An 18,492-nucleotide genomic window follows, 5' to 3' on the forward strand; every position below is an offset into this window, starting at 1 on the left:
AATATTCCTTCTCTCTTCTTTCTCCTTTACATTCCTTTACATTATTGCGTCATCGTTGCTGCCAAATTGAATCACTAGACTACTGATATTTCAGGCAGCGTTCGACGAGATAATCCAACGACCAAGAACATTCGATTTATTAAATGTCAATTATTGAAATATGTAAATACAGTTCATACTCTTAAATAATCAATTTTATTTAACCTGTACAAATGAATGTACATGCTTGTATCTGGATATGTTTTTTGTTTTTGTTTTAAGTGTTTGTATAGCCACATTGTATGTGTAACACATAGATCATGCTCTCTTAACTTATAAAACTGATATTATTTTTTGTATAATACATGTCCACCATTAATTCATTATACGATTTTTAATAATACGTTAATATTCGCTGTCGCTTTGTGTAATGTCGTAGACAAGCAACGTGTACATGTACGTCATATACTCGATGCCCCGAAATATACCAACGCACAACGGCCGAAATACATGTAGCGACAGAAATCATCTACCATTAAAATGGGATCGCCTACTTTGCGTATTCCACGAAAAAGTCAACGCGACAGGTTGGTAGAGGCGGAGCAGATAGAATTGCTTCGGAAGCTATTAATTAGTTTTCTCCCCTTCAAATTTAAGACACAATAAGAATTTCAATTTTTTGGAGTGTAGAAATAGCAGAAAGAATTTAACTTCGGATATTGTATAAAATATATAACAGCGTTTTCTAGTTTTGAACCGATCATAATTACTATTTGTCAGCGTTTCAGCAACTTTAATGATTCAAGAGACATTGTCTAGGCAATTTCACGGCCGTCAGTTTACGTTTTGAATTTTATGGCCACGATATTTGGTCTGGTTTCAAATATCATCGTCAAGATTATGCGTCAGTATCGAAGATTTAAAGGACCGCGGTGGCCGAGTGGTTAAGGGGTACCGACACTTTTTCACTAGCCCTCCAACTCTGGGTCGCGAGTTCGAAACCCAAGTGAAAACCCAAGTGGGGCAGTTGCCTGGTACTGACCATAGACCGATGGTTTTTCTCCGGGTACTCCAGCTTTCCTCCACCTCCAAACCTGGCACGTCATTAAATGGCCCTGGCTGTTAATATGACGTTAAACAAAATAAACCAAAAATCGAAGGTGTCAAATATTAATTCAAAGACAACTGGACTGTTTAATAAATTTCGAGTATTACTTTCAAAGACAACTGGACATTGAAGTTTCAATTCTAAAGAGAACTTAACAATATTTAAGAATGTAAGGATTATTTTCAAAAACAATCGTTATCTTAGGGTTCAATTATCACTATTAAAGAGAAATGTATTTATCTTAGATTTCAAACGTTATTTTCGACGTCAAATTGATCGCATATTAATTTCAAGTATTTTCTGGACCACAGGGACACCGCACGACGTTCCGACCCACGGTCCATGAAAATATATGTATTAAAGTACGTGTATCATTCAAATAATTGGACCGTGGATTGGAAATTCGTGCCAAATCTTTGTGAACTGGACACTATCTTCCGATCCCGTTATTAGTTTTTAAGAGGGTTTGGTGTTACGACAGGTTAGGTATTTTGACACATCACAAGTACTTATAAAACTATAACGAATTCCCGGAGTCAGTTCTGTAAGCTCCGCGCCATACGCCTATTTGCCTAGTAGATATACCATACCTATAGTCTAAAGAGAGTCCTACCTGTTGATTTTTCTCTATGTATCGCGCGCTGCCAGTCGCCGTTGCGCCCTCTGTTCCTGTCGTGTAGCAGTTAAGTATCTGGCATTACAACATATCATCTCACACGCGCGCTGACTGGCGGGAAGATCTGTGGCACGCGCTCGACCTGTCAATCACGGCGTCATGAGGGTGGAGTGCTACTTACGGGGTGGGGAGCATTACTGACCCCAACCTAACATCTGCCTTCAAAATCGAGGCAAAATTCCATTAGCTAAAATTTCAGATCATTTGTGTGGTTTTTATCGAAGCGTATTATACAACCTACATCAGTGATTCCGCTTTTAAACTACATAAACACCTCAAATCACACTGCTAGCACTCCTGCGTCTTATCGAGGGTAAGGGACACCTTGCTAATGAAGTTACGGTGCGGACGCACACCTGTCGGACAGACAACTCGTACCCGGGGTGTTTGTACATAGTTTAACGTTGGTATGTGTATACAGACTGGATATAACAGTGCCATAATAAGCTGATCAACTTTACTCGTACATATCACGACTTTGGAATATTTCTTAAATGAAAAAAATGGTTCTACCATCTTTGAAGGTGTTCATATTCTGCATTTCCGGTAAGTTAATACAACTTTTTTTAAATTATATTTCCTTTAATCCTTTACATGAGAGCAATTTGTTAGCGTTTTGATATCCGCTGATGGAATTTATTAAACATTATGAACAGTTATCAACTGATTGTTCATTTTCAATTAGCATATTTCTTTTTTTCCAGAAAAAAAGTTATCAAATATCAAAATCTTATACAGCATTAATCGTCGTATGTATGTGAGATGTTAAAAATATGTTACAGTTTCAAGGAGAGAGTCAATCAAGAGGTCAGTTTTGAAAATGACGGTTCGTTACCGGTCGCTGGAAACATAGAAATAAAGAGCAGGGCTTCCCGAAGGGACCATTAAGAGTATATTTTTGACTCTCCAAGATGACATTTGACTCTTGGGATTGAAGGAGCATGTCTTGTTGACCATGTTTGCCCCTTCAGATTCTGAGAAAGATATAATAATTACCCTAATAAATGAGTAGATTATTTTTGCAATGATATATAAAATATATACATAAAAACAAGGTACAATTCATTTGTTCGTCAGTGAAACCCTAATAAAATATTGATTTAAAGCTATTGTAAATGATAAAAATGGGATTGGAGGAAGCCGTTTGATATGGTTATAGAGTACAAGGCTGAATGTGTCAAACCGGGAAGTTAAAAAAAAATAATACAGGGGCAGGTATGATAAGGGGAGGTAATGCAAAGGTACGAAAAACACAAGGCGATGTAGCCGAAATCAACGCTGAAACAATGCAATGTAATAACAATAGAAAAGTTAAACAAAGAAGGATAAAACAAAGAGAAGTTTACTCAGTGATGAAATATAATACTAGTGGAGTTTTAACAAAAGGAGGGAAAATGAAGAGGTAATAAAAGGGAGATAATACATGCAACACAAGTTGGATATATTGCCCTTGAGTATATAAACTTACTTATCTCGCCAGACGAATCGTTATAACGTAAATGTCATGTTACAGATACGGTTATCTGAGAATGTTTTGATAACACATGCAGACCTTTTTATATAGCACCGAGAAACCCAAGTAAACATAACAAACACTCCATAGGCAGTCTTACCGAATAGTTTCGGGAGTTACGCAGAAACCAGATTTTATTATATCCCTAACTTTTCGAGCTACAGCTACCAAGTTGATGTTGACAACGACCTTAAGTACTCTTCATGTTTCCCCCCGGTTATTTATCGCTAATTGGCTTTCTGTACAGTCTCTTTGAGTAAAAATGTATGTCTGGTTTGAAAAGTACGTCCATACTGAAAAATAAAATCATTCTTTTTTGTTTACATGAAGAAAACATTATCAATTAGCAGTAGTAAAAAAAACTTTGAAATGAAAAAGAAGAAGAAAAAAAAAACCCAAAAAAACAACAACAACAAACCCCCCAAAAAACAATAAAGCTATTGCGAGTCATCAACAAAATGAAAGTCTCTAAATAATTATTACAATTCTTCGCTAATTAACAACAGAATACTAATTAACAACATAATGTTAATTAATATAAGCCTTCAGTTGTTAATGATTGGTATAAACAAAATTATATGTGTTGCTACTCTGTAGTTCAAGTAATTACATGTATATAAAGTGAGGTTGATAATTCACAATGTTAACCGATTTGTTTTACTGTACGTGTATGCATTATTACGACTACATAATTGGTAGAGCTCAGTGAATTCGATGGTTGCATTTCCAGTGCAAGAAATCACATACATTTTGTATTTGACAACTCTAGCGGATTGGAAAAGCCATTTGATCTATATAATACCTGCGATTTTAGTAATTATTTTCCATAAATCTGTTTTGATATGGAATAAAAAGTTTAAATTGTCTAGTCAGTCTGGTAAATCAGGACATTTTAATGTATATTTTGTATTTGAATGGTGTAACTCTAATATGATATATCCTACCATGTAACAGAGACACGTAAAATCACTTATCTATCGTTTACAATCAAACCAAGAGGTATAAACGTCTTCAATTATTTGTCGGCATTGTAATGACACCATCAAACGCCATGTTTCTTTATCCAGCAATCACTTTATTTAGACTTCAAGCTGAGTTTTTTTTGAGGAAATAAATTAGTAGAGAGCCGTCCAGTATTCCGTACAGATATCCGTACAAACAGTGATCTGTACAAACCGTACAAACAGTGATCCGTACAAACAGTAATCCGTACAAACAGTGATCCATACAGTGATACGTACAGTGATCCATACAGTGATCCGAACAAACAGTGATCCGTACAGATATCCGTACAAACAGTGATCCGTACACTGATCCGTACAATGACCCGTACAGTGATATTTACAATGACCCGTACATTGATATGTACAATGACCCGTATATTTTCCCGTACAATGACCCGTCACAGATATCCGTACAATGACCTGTACAATGATATGTACAATGACCCGTCACAGATATCTGTACAATGACCCGTACAATGACCCGTACAGTGCCCTGTACAATGACCCGTACCGAGATCCGTACAATGACCCGTACAGTGCCCTGTACAATGACCCGTACCGAGATCCGTACAATGACCTGTACAATGACCCGTACCGAGATCCGTACAATGACCCGTACAGTGCCCTGTACAATGACCCGTACAGTGCCCTGTACAATGACCCGTACAATGACCCGTACAATGACCCGTACAGTGACCCGTACCGAGATCCGTACCTGGATCCGTACGCTGATCTATACTTTTAATCCGTACAGAGTTAAGGAGGCGTCTGACGTGAATACTGCAAATCCATCATCGCATTCCACCAATACCTGGAAACAAATAAACCGATAATTACACAACCAGAAATAAACAACCGATAATTACAACACCAGAAACATAGTACTTTAAGGTCCATGTCTTTAATCATATAGAATTATAACTTTTCGAGCGTTGACGATCAGAAATAAGCCGGAAGCAAAACTGGGGTTTTTGATGGATAGAAAGTAGATTAGTTTTCATCTCACAAACGTACATACGGTAGATTAAGTGTAGGTAAAATTGCTTAGACTGTTAAAAGGCGAGAACAGGTACATATCAACTCGTCATTATGACTGAGATTGACGGCCTGGAAACATCGATCCTTCCTCGGAAGTCTACAAGGTACAGCAATATATGTGACAAAGGCATGCCATTTCCGGCGAACCGGAAACAATACCATCTAAGCGGGGATATCGTGGGTGGGCATTGGGAACTGGAAAACTCAGTCGCCGAAGCTTGGAAATCACATTCTGTGCTAACGGACAGTAGAACTAAGGGAAATAAAGATAGATAATTTGTACCTGTGTGTTGTAATGATTAGTTTTGTTACCAGACAAAATATGAGCTTTTTATGTAGATAATTCTCAACGATTATATGGTACTTTGAATCATCACTGGTTAGCGAAAGGATTGTTTTTGTTTAATTTGTGTTTCTGTGTAGCGATTTTGTTATCTCTCGTAATGATACCATATACATCAAATGGCCATGGGCGTTCTACAAACATGTATACATAGATATATTATCCAATGAACGTAGTGAAATGACTTACATTATTATTGTTTTTGCATCGAACTGAATAAATGTAGAGTTTCCTTTTGACGAATGCAGAGTACGAGTAAATGTATAAATGACACTGACATGTACTTGTTTGTTTGTTTGTCTGTCTGTTTGCTGGAGTTATCGCCCCTTGAGCAACCATGGTCATTTTAAGGCGGGTCTCCTTGTAGTAGTTGGTGACTACCTCACTGAACAACATACGGGAAACCCATCCCATGCCTTCCAGAGCAAAAGTAGGGTAAAGTGTCTTGCCTAAGGACACAACCACGACAGCACAGACAGACCCGTCTCTCATCTTCCCGAGAAACACAAACCGACACGAATACGGAGCGTTGAACCACACACTTCAGATCTTCACCTGAGGTTACGTGGCCAGCGCTCTAACCGACTGAGCTATGGCGCCCCCAGTGCTCGTACTTTAAAAACCTTGGCGACTGAACTGGTTGTTTTATTGTGACATTTCGGTACCACTATGTCAAGCTGTATGATATGTTTGTTAGAATATATAGTTTTATTTGTATTCAATAACCAGGTCATGAATACCATGATATCAAAAAATTTAATAGAATTCATCAATTTAACAATGTTTTTTTTTCCTAACCCCCAATACAACTGCGCCTTTGGCTGATTAATTTTGTAAATGTGAAATAAGAAATGTAAATAATAGAATGTGAGCACGCGACCTGTTGTTTGTGGACAGACTTGAGACGCACACCTCGACTGGCGCAATATGTACTTGACATGCTATAAATGGAATCTGTTATCAAAGTTACAGAAACAAATCAACTTAAGCTAAAAGCTTTGTGTGTTGAGAGTTTGTCCTTGTAAAGACTATCTAGTTAGCTCATCGGCCATCAGAATGAGCAACACGTGTCAAAGTTGCCAGCGAACATTTGCCATAATGGCTCGAAAAATAAACTACCATTTCTTACACCTATAGTTGAGAATTCTCGAATTGCTTATCAGAAGACTAGGTAATTAAAATTCCCGTTTATCAATTTTTTCCCCAGATCATCAGCAGATTTCTAAATGTCGTTATTAATAGACATGGTTCTGGAGGCGTATATTACATAGGTTACACATAATCTAACCCAGATAATCCGGACATAATCATACGATTTGGTTCCTAATGGACAACCACTGTCCTTGAATTATGATGATATCGTGACCCGAGTATTGTGTATGTAAATCCTATTATATAACTACGCTTTGGAACGTTAGTGCTTGTGTCGTTAGGTGGCTAATATTCTGGACATTTGAAGCATTTCCTTAAAGTTTTTTCTTAAGCACGTTGCATGACCCGTACTACATACATGTAAGAGAAAAGACGCGTAGTTAATATCTCATAACCTTCAATACTGACCCAAGTTTTGTGCCAAAGCATACTTTAAACAAATGTCATATTTTGTGTTAATTCAGCAGTTTTTCCAACATATTTTCATAATAGCATTTGGAAATATTCAATTTTTGTGCGATTTAAAGTCAGAAATATTTGATACTTGTTGATTTGCCCCAGTGGTTCCGTTGCCGTCAGCCTAGTTCTCATTTTCGAGAATATCACTTGACCCAGATTTGACCTAGATTTGTACAGCGAGTCTTGTCGAGGAAGCAGAAGACGGCTGCCCTTCCGGAGCCCTTGGTCTCATTCTCCTTGTTCTTTTTCAAGGATCTCCATGCAAATCCAGCTATTTTGTTCAAATTTGATCGATTTAGAGAATAAAGATTTCATTAAAATATCGGTATTCTCTATATCTATTTTCACCAATGATCATAGTTTGTAAGATAAAAGTCTTTATATATCTGATTGGAAAACTATTTTTTTTTCTTTTTTTTTTTATATCCGATTCGTGAAAAATGATAATGACCTCATACTTCGTATCGGTTAATATCTCATACTCAGGTTCATATAACCACACTGTCACTTCCAAAACGTTCATAATTGTATTGTGAGTCTTACATTATATAAAAAGGCTATGTAGCACAGAAAAGAAAGAAAAGAAAAACATGTAGCGAATGTAGTTCAGGAAGACCCCTGTTTTGCGGAAATCAAACAGAGCGTGTCGTTTCCATCTGATTGGTGTTCAGACAGACAGAACACGTGTCGATGTGTATTGCCCAGCCTCACCATGCTACCTCAACACGTGTGCTCTGTAATTACACAGAACACCGACACATCTGTTCGGGTCGGACCTGATTTCAAACATAAACAGTAATTGGTGTACATTCGAATCGCCAGACTCAAAAAAAAGTGTTTTATGATGTAATTAAAACGCACCAAATCACACATCAAGTGTGCAATACGGTGCTATGTGCAGACATCGAAGCAGAGTAACCGGGTCTTGCGACACCAAACTCAGCGCTATAACGTTCAATAGTTTAACAGACCTACAGTGTAAATAGGCATGGTGTTTTAAACAGCCGACAAACTACGTTTAAAGCGAATCATTGTGTTACGTACAGCTGGTAAAACAATGAGTTATACGAGATAGAAAATGTGGTGAGAGGTTATTCGTCCTTTCCTTGCCGAATTATTTATACATAGCACAAATAACTGCACACTGCATGAAATAAAACAGGCATTTATGTAAAAACAAGGGACAATAATGTATTTATGTCATTGTTTTTTGGTTTTTTGTTTTACATCCTACAAACAGATAAGGCCATTAAAGTGCAAGGCTTCTCTTATGTGCGAGATGCATGTGTGTGGTGTGGTGATCATGAACGTGTGTCTTTTGGGAGACTATTTGTCTTCTTGTGATAGCGCGAATCTCATGTCATTGTATAGTGCGACCTCACTGAAGCATACTGCCAAAGACACCCAGCAGGATGCCTCACCCGGGTACGCGATAGTGGCATGCTTACACATAAACGCTGGAAATCAAAGATTAATGCTGATAAAACAAAATATATGGTATCTTAGTTGAGAAATCTGGGGATTCACGAACATTAAAGAATATCGAACGCTTTCACTTAAGAATGTGTTACTAAAACGTTATAACTGGGATTGAAAAAAAAGGAAGAAAAAAAGAAAGGAAAGAAAATCAATAATCTAAGCACCAGCCCACTTTTAACAGAAATGAAAGCTAGTGGGATAAGTTACTGGTCAAGAATGTTGCTGTGTAGAGAAAACAATCTCAATTTTGTAATGAATAATATGTTAACTCGTGTCTTTATAAACGAAAATAAAGTAGTCCCATAAGGGTATTTTATAGATCAATGTCTTAAATGAATTTTTGCTTGATGTTTTTTTATGGAATTCTCAGTTGCAGGGAAATTTGAATCCACAATGGGTAAAAAATACAGCCAAATAGATTTCTTACGATAAATTTTTGGAAACCTGGAATAGTGATGTTTGTAATTCTTCGAAATCTTTGTGTTATAGCATTGATGGAAATGATTGTCATTTTGTAAAACGGAATATTTTGAAGTTTTAGATAAATAAATTAATGATAACGAAAAAATACTGTTTTTAAGTTCACCACAAATAATTATAAATTGATAGAGAAAACTAAAGATGAAATAATGTGGAACATCAAGGAAGAATATGTCCATACTGTGAAAACAATGAAAAAGGTCACGAATTTCATTATTTGTTACTATGTCCATTTTGTGACTTCTGAATGAAAATAATTTTTTGAAAAGTATTTACACGACCAATTATTCTTAAGTTTTCAGAGCTACTGAATATTAATAATATCAAAATTGTAATCTGTGCAAGCTTATACAAGTTTTGGTAAACGCCTTATAATTTGTCCTCTTTAATGATACACTGTAAATATGTTGAATGTTGTTATATGTTTTTTTCTGTACGTCATATTTTTGAGAAGAGAATTAAATGAATAAAACTGAAAGTTAAATGAAACAGATACACAGATTTGATACGGACTTAATTATCATTTGCTGTCATTCAATACATTAAGAAGACAAAGTTTTGTACAGAATTTCATCATAAACATGGCACTTCAAACTTTATTCGAAAATCAAGATTCTACAAATTGATTTCAATCTGATTAAAATCATATCTTGTTCTGCGCTCTTGTTTCGTTAACTACATGTACCAAGCAGTTTACGAAATGGAAGCGCAGATCAAGATACCATCTTAATCAGATTGAAGAGATTTATATGCTTTGTCATTTTCAAATGTCCGAATATTTTATCATGAATATATAACAATTAATTTTCAATTGTAATAGCGTAGCGATTGGGTTCTCCAGTCATGACGGAGAGAGAATTCCAAAAATCTCGTTAGAAAGTTTTTTTCTCAATAAACTCAACCCGACAGGTTTGGTATGAGAATATAATTTACCTTAAGGTCGCAATCGTTCACCTGACTTGACAAAAAAAAAAAAAAAACGACAAAAAAATTACTGACATACTGGAATATTTGGTATCTATTTGGTTGGGCCACCGTAAGGCACCAGGGGTTTTGGGAAAATACAACCGACCTTATTTAAAAAAAAAAATGCTCGTGCGAAAAAATACCACTAACCACATGTTATACTTTAAACAAAACAGATTTCGTTGACGGCTGGCTGAAGGATTAGAATACTAAGTACTGGATTAAATAAAGAATTACCCACAATTGAATATTAAACGTATGCTTCAATTAAGTTAACGGAGAAATTTGGTTGGTCAATACGTATACAAGAAAATGAACGGAACTAAATTTCTATCATCCAAGGAAAGACTCCAAGATATATTTAGACACACGAGTGCCTAGATAAGTTTAATAATAAACATATGTCATAGATTTGACTTACTGTACGTAATTATTTAAAGAATGCAGTTGTTAATAAGAATTTTAAATGCTTAGCGAAAATGAGATTATCTTCGCATAAGATAAATGAGCAACCGGTAGATATGATAATATTGGTCGCAGAAACAGATTTATAATCTAGAGGATGTTTAAGATGAATTCCACTTCATTCTCAGATGTCTGTATCAAAGCATAATCTAGTGGAGCTACTTACAACAGGTAATAAAAATGGCACCGTAAGTTAGGGAAATGCATTTCTCCTTCACTACACAGGGTGATCTCGTGGTTGCTAGGGATGGGAATAGGATAAATCGATCTCGTGGAACACGGGGTAGCGAAAGGACAGCCACCACGCGCTACGACTCTACTCACAATAGCGTTACGTCATCATTTTATGTAGCGTAATCATGTCGCAAATTGATAACGTCATCAATTTCTACGCTCATTTCATAGGACATTGATGAAGACGCGATGAATAGGTTTCACAACACCTTATAATTTGTTAATGTTTTCTGTAAGTTGTGAGAAAAATAAAATAATCAAACACGGGTCTGTTCCATGGACAGAGATACTTCGGCCCTCGTGTAAGTGTTTGACGGGTCAGCACGAGGCTAGCTACGGAACAGGTTCATGTAAGATTCTATAAATCTTTCGCTATGGCCAGAGAGCAAGTGCTTTAGAAAAGGAGTAGGTGTTTGTTAGAGGGAATGTGATGTGAATGTCCTAAGTGTATTGGTATTGTATTGTGTGGTGACTGTATACCGCGAGACTTTGGGAAATAAACAATTTGAACTTGAATTAATTGTTCTTTATTTCCCAATTATCCATTCCCTGTTCCCCTAACGCCGCACTTGACAGTAACTTTGGCCTTTGGTAGTTATCTGGCATATAAAGGTTGTTTTTATTTCCCTACGAATTCCGCTCCCATTCAACCTTGGTAATAACACCTGTTTACGTCACCAAAGGTTGTAAAAAGTGATGGCCATTGACACTTAGCCAGTGTTAAAAGAGAGAAGGTTATGTCGCTAAAAACTTCGGGGATTTATTTTCCTAGCCTGTAAGTATCTCCAAGAACATCCTAGAAATATTTCCTTTGTCTAGAAATGTTCCCCGCAGAACTATAACCCAACCAGAAGCCGGTAAGCCCCTATAATTGAATAAATTTCTCCAGTGACGTAATAACATAACTCTATCTTTCCGTGGTGCGCCTCGTCTTAGAGTTTATAAAAACACCGTAGTATACATGTACTGTAGTTGTATAAAGCTGTGTAAATTGTAACGTGTGCAATATCCTGTACGTTCTAATCAGCAATAAAATTCGTACTTGTTAACGGGAAGCATTGGTGACGGGACTCATTGGTAACGGGAACTATTGGTAACGGGAAATATTGGTAACGGGAAATATTGGTAACGGGAAGCATTGGTAACGGGAAGTATTGGTAATGGGAAGCATTGGTAACGGGCAGCATTGGTAACGGGAACTATTGGTAGCGGGAAGTATTGGTAGCGGGAAGTATTGGTAACGGGAGACATTGGTAGCGGGAAGTATTGGTAACGGGAAGTATTGGTAACGGGAAGTATTGGTAACGGGAAGTATTGGTAACGGGAACTATTGGTAACGGGAACTATTGGTAGCGGGAAGTATTGGTAACGGGAGACATTGGTAGCGGGAAGTATTGGTAACGGGAAGTATTGGTAGCGGGAAGCATTGGTAATGGGAAGTATTGGTAACGGGAGACATTTGTAGCAGGAAGTATTGGTAGCGGGAAGTATTGGTAACGGGAACTATTGGTAGCGGGAAGTATTGGTAACGGGAGACATTTGTAGCGGGAAGTATTGGTAACGGGAAGTATTGGGAGCGGGAAGTATTGGTAATGGGAAGTATTGGTAGCGGGAAGTATTGGTAGCGGGAAGTATTGGTAACGGGAAGTATTTGTAGCGGGAAGTATTGGTAACGGGAAGTATTGGTAGCGGGAAGCATTGGTAATGGGAAGTATTGGTAACGGGAGACATTTGTAGCGGGAAGTATTGGTAGCGGGAAGTATTGGTAACGGGAGACATTTGTAGCGGGAAGTATTGGTAACGGGAAGTATTGGTAGCGGGAAGTATTGGTAACGGGAGACATTGGTAGCGGGAAGTATTGGTAACGGGAAGCATTGGTTACGGGAAGTATTGGTAACGGTAACTATTGGTAACGAGAACTAACAGTAACATGAACTATTAACCGGAAGCATTAGTAACGGGAAGCATTAGTAACGGAAAGCATTCGTAACGGGAAGCATTCGTAACGGGAAGCATTCGTAACCGGAAGCATTCGTAACGGGAAGCATTAGTAACCGGAAGCATTAGTAACGGGAAGCATTAGTAACGGGAAGCATTAGTAACCGGAAGCATTAGTAACGGGAAGCATTAGTAACGGGAAGCATTAGTAACGGGAAGCATTCGTAACGGGAAGCATTCGTAACGGGAAGCATTAGTAACGGGAAGCATTAGTAACGGGAACCATATTGGTAACGAGAGCTAATAGTAACAGGAACTATTGATAACTATTGAAAAATCGACACACGATACTAAAAAGATCTGTCCAAGTGTCCAGCCACAAGGAACCCCAGTCGGCCGAACTGAATGACCAATGTACATTTGTAATTCGCTTAATAGTGTACATTTTGTATCTTGATTCATGCAATAAAATGAATATAAAGTATTGTTTTCTTGGTCGATTTTTATAAATGTGGCCTTTTTCTTTTCCAAAGATAACTTGTAACATTGCACACACCAAAAAATGTACCGAGGTAGCTCGATCAGCAATTTAAATTACTGATATATTTATAGATCTGACAATGTCATCACACGTTTATGTTACAAGAATACCAGATATCCCGGCAACAAGTGCGGATACTTTATTCTTCACAATCCTCTGTCCCGAAGATGCGGTATCCTCACTTCTACTCGTGATACTTTGAAAGTAATACCGACGCACAATCATCGTTCAATTTCGAGGTGTACATAATCACATAAATGATTCAATCAAACCTTTACATAATAAATGCTTAATTTGCACCTTTACAAGTACGAACGTGTCAGGGGAACCTTATAGATAGTACATGACCTAAGTGCTGTTCAGTGATGCGCACTTAACACTATCATCTCGTACAAAGAACTCGTACAAAATGCGAGAACTCCAGCTGCTTGTGGTCTTAATGACGTCCATCGTGGACAATTACGGTGTCACCGAATACTTACGTAAGTTCCGGTCAGAACAATTACGTGTGAGATCAGATAATGGCGCTCACGGATCTATTTCTGACCTGTTGGTGCGTGGACGTAGTGGTCACGTATTCAAATATCAATTACAGTGATTATGTTACTCGATCAGACTGACCAAAAGGTGTTGTCATAATGAGGAAGAAAAGAGGCGGAATACCTGCGAATCAAACATCACCGTGAATCTGATGCAGTGAACGCCGTGTACTGTAAAAGGAGAGAGACGCTAGCGGAGGGAGCAAGGTACAGCAGCAAAAAAGATATGGGCGTTAGAGTGGAGGGGTCGGGTAGCACGTGTACAGATACGAGAGTTGGTGTTTAGGGGTCGGAGAAGCACGTGTACAGATATGGGCGGTAGTGTTGAGGGATCGGGGTAGCACGTGTGCAGATATGGGCGGTAGTGTTGAGGGGTCGGAGAAGCACGTGTACAGATATGGGCGGTAGTGTTGAGGGTCGGAGAAGCACGTGTACAGATATGGGCGGTAGTGTGGAGCGTTCGGAGAAGCACGTGTACAGATATGGGCGTTAGTGTGGAGTAGTACATGTACATAGATATGAGCGTTAGAGTGGAGTAGCACGTGTACAGATATGGGCGGTAGTGTTGAAGGGGTCGGGGTAGCACGTGAATATAGATATGGGCGTTAGTGTGGAGAGTTTAGGGTAGCATATGTACTTATATATAGTCGGTAGAGTAGAGGGGTCGGGGTAGCAAGTATGCATACATGTAGATATGGGCGTTAGAGTGGAGGGGTCGGGATATCACGTGTACATACATGTAGATATGGGCGTTAGAGTGGAGGGGTCGGGATATCACGTGTACATACATGTAGATATGGGCGTTAGAGTGGAGGGGTCGGGATATCACGTGTACATACATGTAGATATGGGCGTTAGAGTGGAGGGGTCGGGATATCACGTGTACATACATGTAGATATGGGCGTTAGAGTGGAGGGGTCGGGATATCACGTGTACATACATGTAGATATGGGCGTTAGAGTTGAGGGGTCGGGGATAGCACGTGTACATGTAGCACGTACATGAATATATGGATGTGGGCGTAAGGTTGTTGGGGTGAGGTGGTACGTATATATGGATGTGGGCGTTAGGTTGTCGGGGTGAGGTGGTACGTATATATGGATGTGGGCGTAAGGTTGTCGGGGTCAGGTTGCACGTGATAGTAAGAGCTACAACAAAACATTAAAATCTTATAGGTTCATATATAGTTGCTTATCTAGTGCGAGATATCAGGTTTTTTTTTGTACTTTTATCTTTCTCAAAGCAACCTCCTTCATATTCCTGTTATATCAAGGTACATGTACATTGTAAGTCAAGCCGTTAAGAACCTGGGTTAATAGATTATCTACTTGAAATTAATTTTCTACATTATCTGATACAGTTGTTATTACATATTGGATTGTGATAGGTACCAGGAGGAATCATATGGGAGCCACTTACGGCATGCTAAAAAGCTCTCGAATTCGCCGCGACAAAAACGGATATATTTTTTGTCGTTAATTTTTCGTGTGTTGTTTGCTGTTTGCTATACATACGTCGTATCGTTAAGGTTAATGACATGGATTGAAAAAAAAACCAAAAAAAAAAAACAACAAACAACAACAACAACAACAACAACAACAACAAAAAACCCCAAAACTCCAAACAAACAAACAACAACAAACTTTCCCTTCGATACAAACAAAAATGACTTATTCAACCACCACATGAGGGGCCGCGGTGGCCGAGTGGTTAAGGTGTACCGACACTTTATCACTAGCCCTCCACCACTGGGTTGCGAGTTCGAAACCTACGTGGGGCAATTGCCAGGTACTGACCATAGGCCGGTGTTTTTTCTCCGGGTACTTCGGCTTTCCTCCACCTCCAAAACCTGGCACGTCCTTAAATGACCCTGGCTGTTAATAGGACGTTAAAAAAAAAAAAAAAAAAACCCACATCCACCATATGAAATCCTAACTCACTCCTTCAATTGAAGCCCCGGAAGTGCTGATAGACGACGGAAGTAGGATATCAGCTGATGCAGGGGTCAGGTGTACGCGGTATTGTGTTTACACCTGCTTAGTATAAACCAATATGGATTCCAGTTTTCTAGATAAGAGAATGCTAATTAAAAGATAAGTTTTGATAAATATAAATCAAATAAAAATCAACAACATTCTGGAACATTTTCTTTAGGTTGCTAATGTAAATATGATAGAAGTTATATAACAACGCTCAGAATTAGCTTGTTTGCTTGTTGGGTTTAGCACCCCGTGAACAGCCAGAGTTATTTTGAGGCTGTGTCCTTGTAGTAGTTGGTGACAACCTCACTGAATTTCAATTTTTCAATTCAATTTCCAAATGCAACACAGCATATAGGATTCCAAGATACATATATGTTATACAATTATTCATGAGTAAAAAATAACGGAGAACACAGACGAATTGATTCTGACTAATACTGAAACATGTATACCTTGTAATCATACACTCAAATACCATGCAGAATGGCATAATATCAAAAAAAGCATTGTGATATCCTTTCCGACATGACATCGATTAAGTATTAACTAACATTTCTTACAGTTTCTAAATTTATTTATTTTTATTGAGTCAATTTGTGTACAGAGGGGCGCTGGTAAAGGTAAAAATACAGTTTAATATATAATTTTCTCAAATCGGAATAAGCGTGAAACAATGATAGAAAATTAGTTTTATTCTCCACTTCTCTTCTATTACATAATTAAAAGCCTTTGTGTCCTTGGAATACATTTATATCTACCAGTTTAAACATTCAAAGAATGTGTAAGTATATCACAAAATACATTTTTATCTGTCTGTAAAGTCTAACTTATCAAAGCATTTAACGATAATGGCGTCCCTTTTACCACGGCCAGGGCGGAACCCAAAGTGGGCGTCGGAAATAACTTTTTCATTTTCGCACTGTGCATGATAACAATGGCGTGTTCAAAAGAGAAGTAAAAAGCTTTGCAATATGATAGTGATACATCCATAATTGTTAACTTGTTTTATCACCTTTTTATGTAAAGATTGGAAAAATACCTTACGCAAAGAATAGTATTTAACAGTTTAAGTAACACAGGTGGGAACAGTTCGCTGTATTCTATAAAATACTCAGTAAGCAACTAGACAATACCAGTAGATTTCCCTTTAGGGAGGCCTTTGATAGCTAAAAACAACTCCTGGACACTAAATTCAACATCGAGCTCAGGATAATCACACTCATTACTATCAATAGTATGTATATCCTAATTCACAGCTGTTTAGCTGAATGATCAGCCAAATTCGTAAAATATTTAAACAATTCGTCAAGTGACAAGTCGCCGGTACCACAAAACTTACCTTTCGGATTTTTTTGGTAAACAGTTTTAGGGTCATTACGCTTTTACGTGTTCATCATATCGCCCTCCATTCGGAGGTACTTTATACTTTCTTCGACCTGGGCCAAGTTGTTCGAAAGGTGATTCGCTTGATCGCTTAATTAGTGGAAATCTCATTTCTCATTTACTTCAATACCTGTGTAGATATATTCCTTCAAGTGGACAGGTAGGAAGAGACTGATCAGTGTTTAAGTCTAATAAAATTTTGTCAAGTTAGTTTTACCAAAAAATATTTTATCGGGATTGTAAAATTGTTGTTTAATTATGATTAGCCTAATCAGCTTTTGAACAACTGGGCCCTGGTCAGATTGACGCTATGTTCTACCGAAATCTTCTTCCGTCTTACAACTGTTAAATTGATAAAGTGCAGCTTTTGGTTATAGTTAAGTTGGTTATACTGACCATCTTACGGGGGACCCGTCGCATGCTAGTCAGATTAATTAGGGTAAAGTGTTTCGATCGCCCAAGGACACAACCAAGACAGCAAAGACCAGTCCGTTTCGATTCTCAGCTTCCCGAGAAACACAAACCAACACAGGTTGGGAGCGTCGAGTCACGCATCTTAGACCTTCACCTAGTAAGCTAAGGTTACATGGCTGGCGCTTTTAGCGATTGTGCTATCTCTGTTCCTCTCAAAATTAGATGTTTGCAGAGTTAGACTTGTTATACGGTGGAAGACATTACTCATTACACACAACCTGCCCTACCGATTAGGATTTCGGTAATGTCAAGTGAAATGGGCCGTCGAATGAGAGCTACAGCTCAGAACTGGACGGTAAAATTTCACTCTCAAAAACAACACCTATCCCGAGCATGTATCGCGCTAGGTCCATACCACACACGTGCATATTATTTATAAGCCATGAACGGCGGCCATTAGGATTAAGTTTCGAGAATTGATCCGATTAACGGAGTACCATTGCTGTTTTATGTAGCTATACATCAGTTTTGGAGGCTTTGAATTTTGACCGTTACGTTGGTTCTGCCTGAAGGTATAACTTGTGGATATTGCTGCTGGAGGTATAGACTGAAGAGTAGCTCAAGTGGATGTTTCTCGTTTAATGACCCTCTCGAGTACAGAACGCTGATATGCACGTATCACCACACACCGAGACCGAGATGGAATTTGCAAAAAAAAAAAAAAAAATTCTAAAAAAAAAAAAATGTATACCGGTGGAATTTCGTGTAAACTGAACATCCTTAATGAAGTAACGTCGA

General features: G+C 38.1%; 1 protein-coding gene across 1 annotated transcript in view; it reads left to right on the plus strand.

Moving 5' to 3' along the window:
* Window positions 1-1,839: 1,839 nt before the first annotated feature.
* Window positions 1,840-18,492, plus strand: part of LOC117334445 (G-protein coupled receptor GRL101-like) — a 135,219-nt gene continuing 118,566 nt past the window's right edge. The window contains exon 1 of the mRNA XM_033894077.1: window positions 1,840-2,309. Coding sequence (XP_033749968.1) covers window positions 2,258-2,309 — 52 coding nt within the window. The 5' untranslated portion in view covers window positions 1,840-2,257. The remainder of the gene's footprint in view (window positions 2,310-18,492) is intronic.

Source organism: Pecten maximus, chromosome 9, assembly GCF_902652985.1.
Source record: "Pecten maximus chromosome 9, xPecMax1.1, whole genome shotgun sequence".
NCBI lineage: Eukaryota > Metazoa > Mollusca > Bivalvia > Pectinida > Pectinidae > Pecten > Pecten maximus.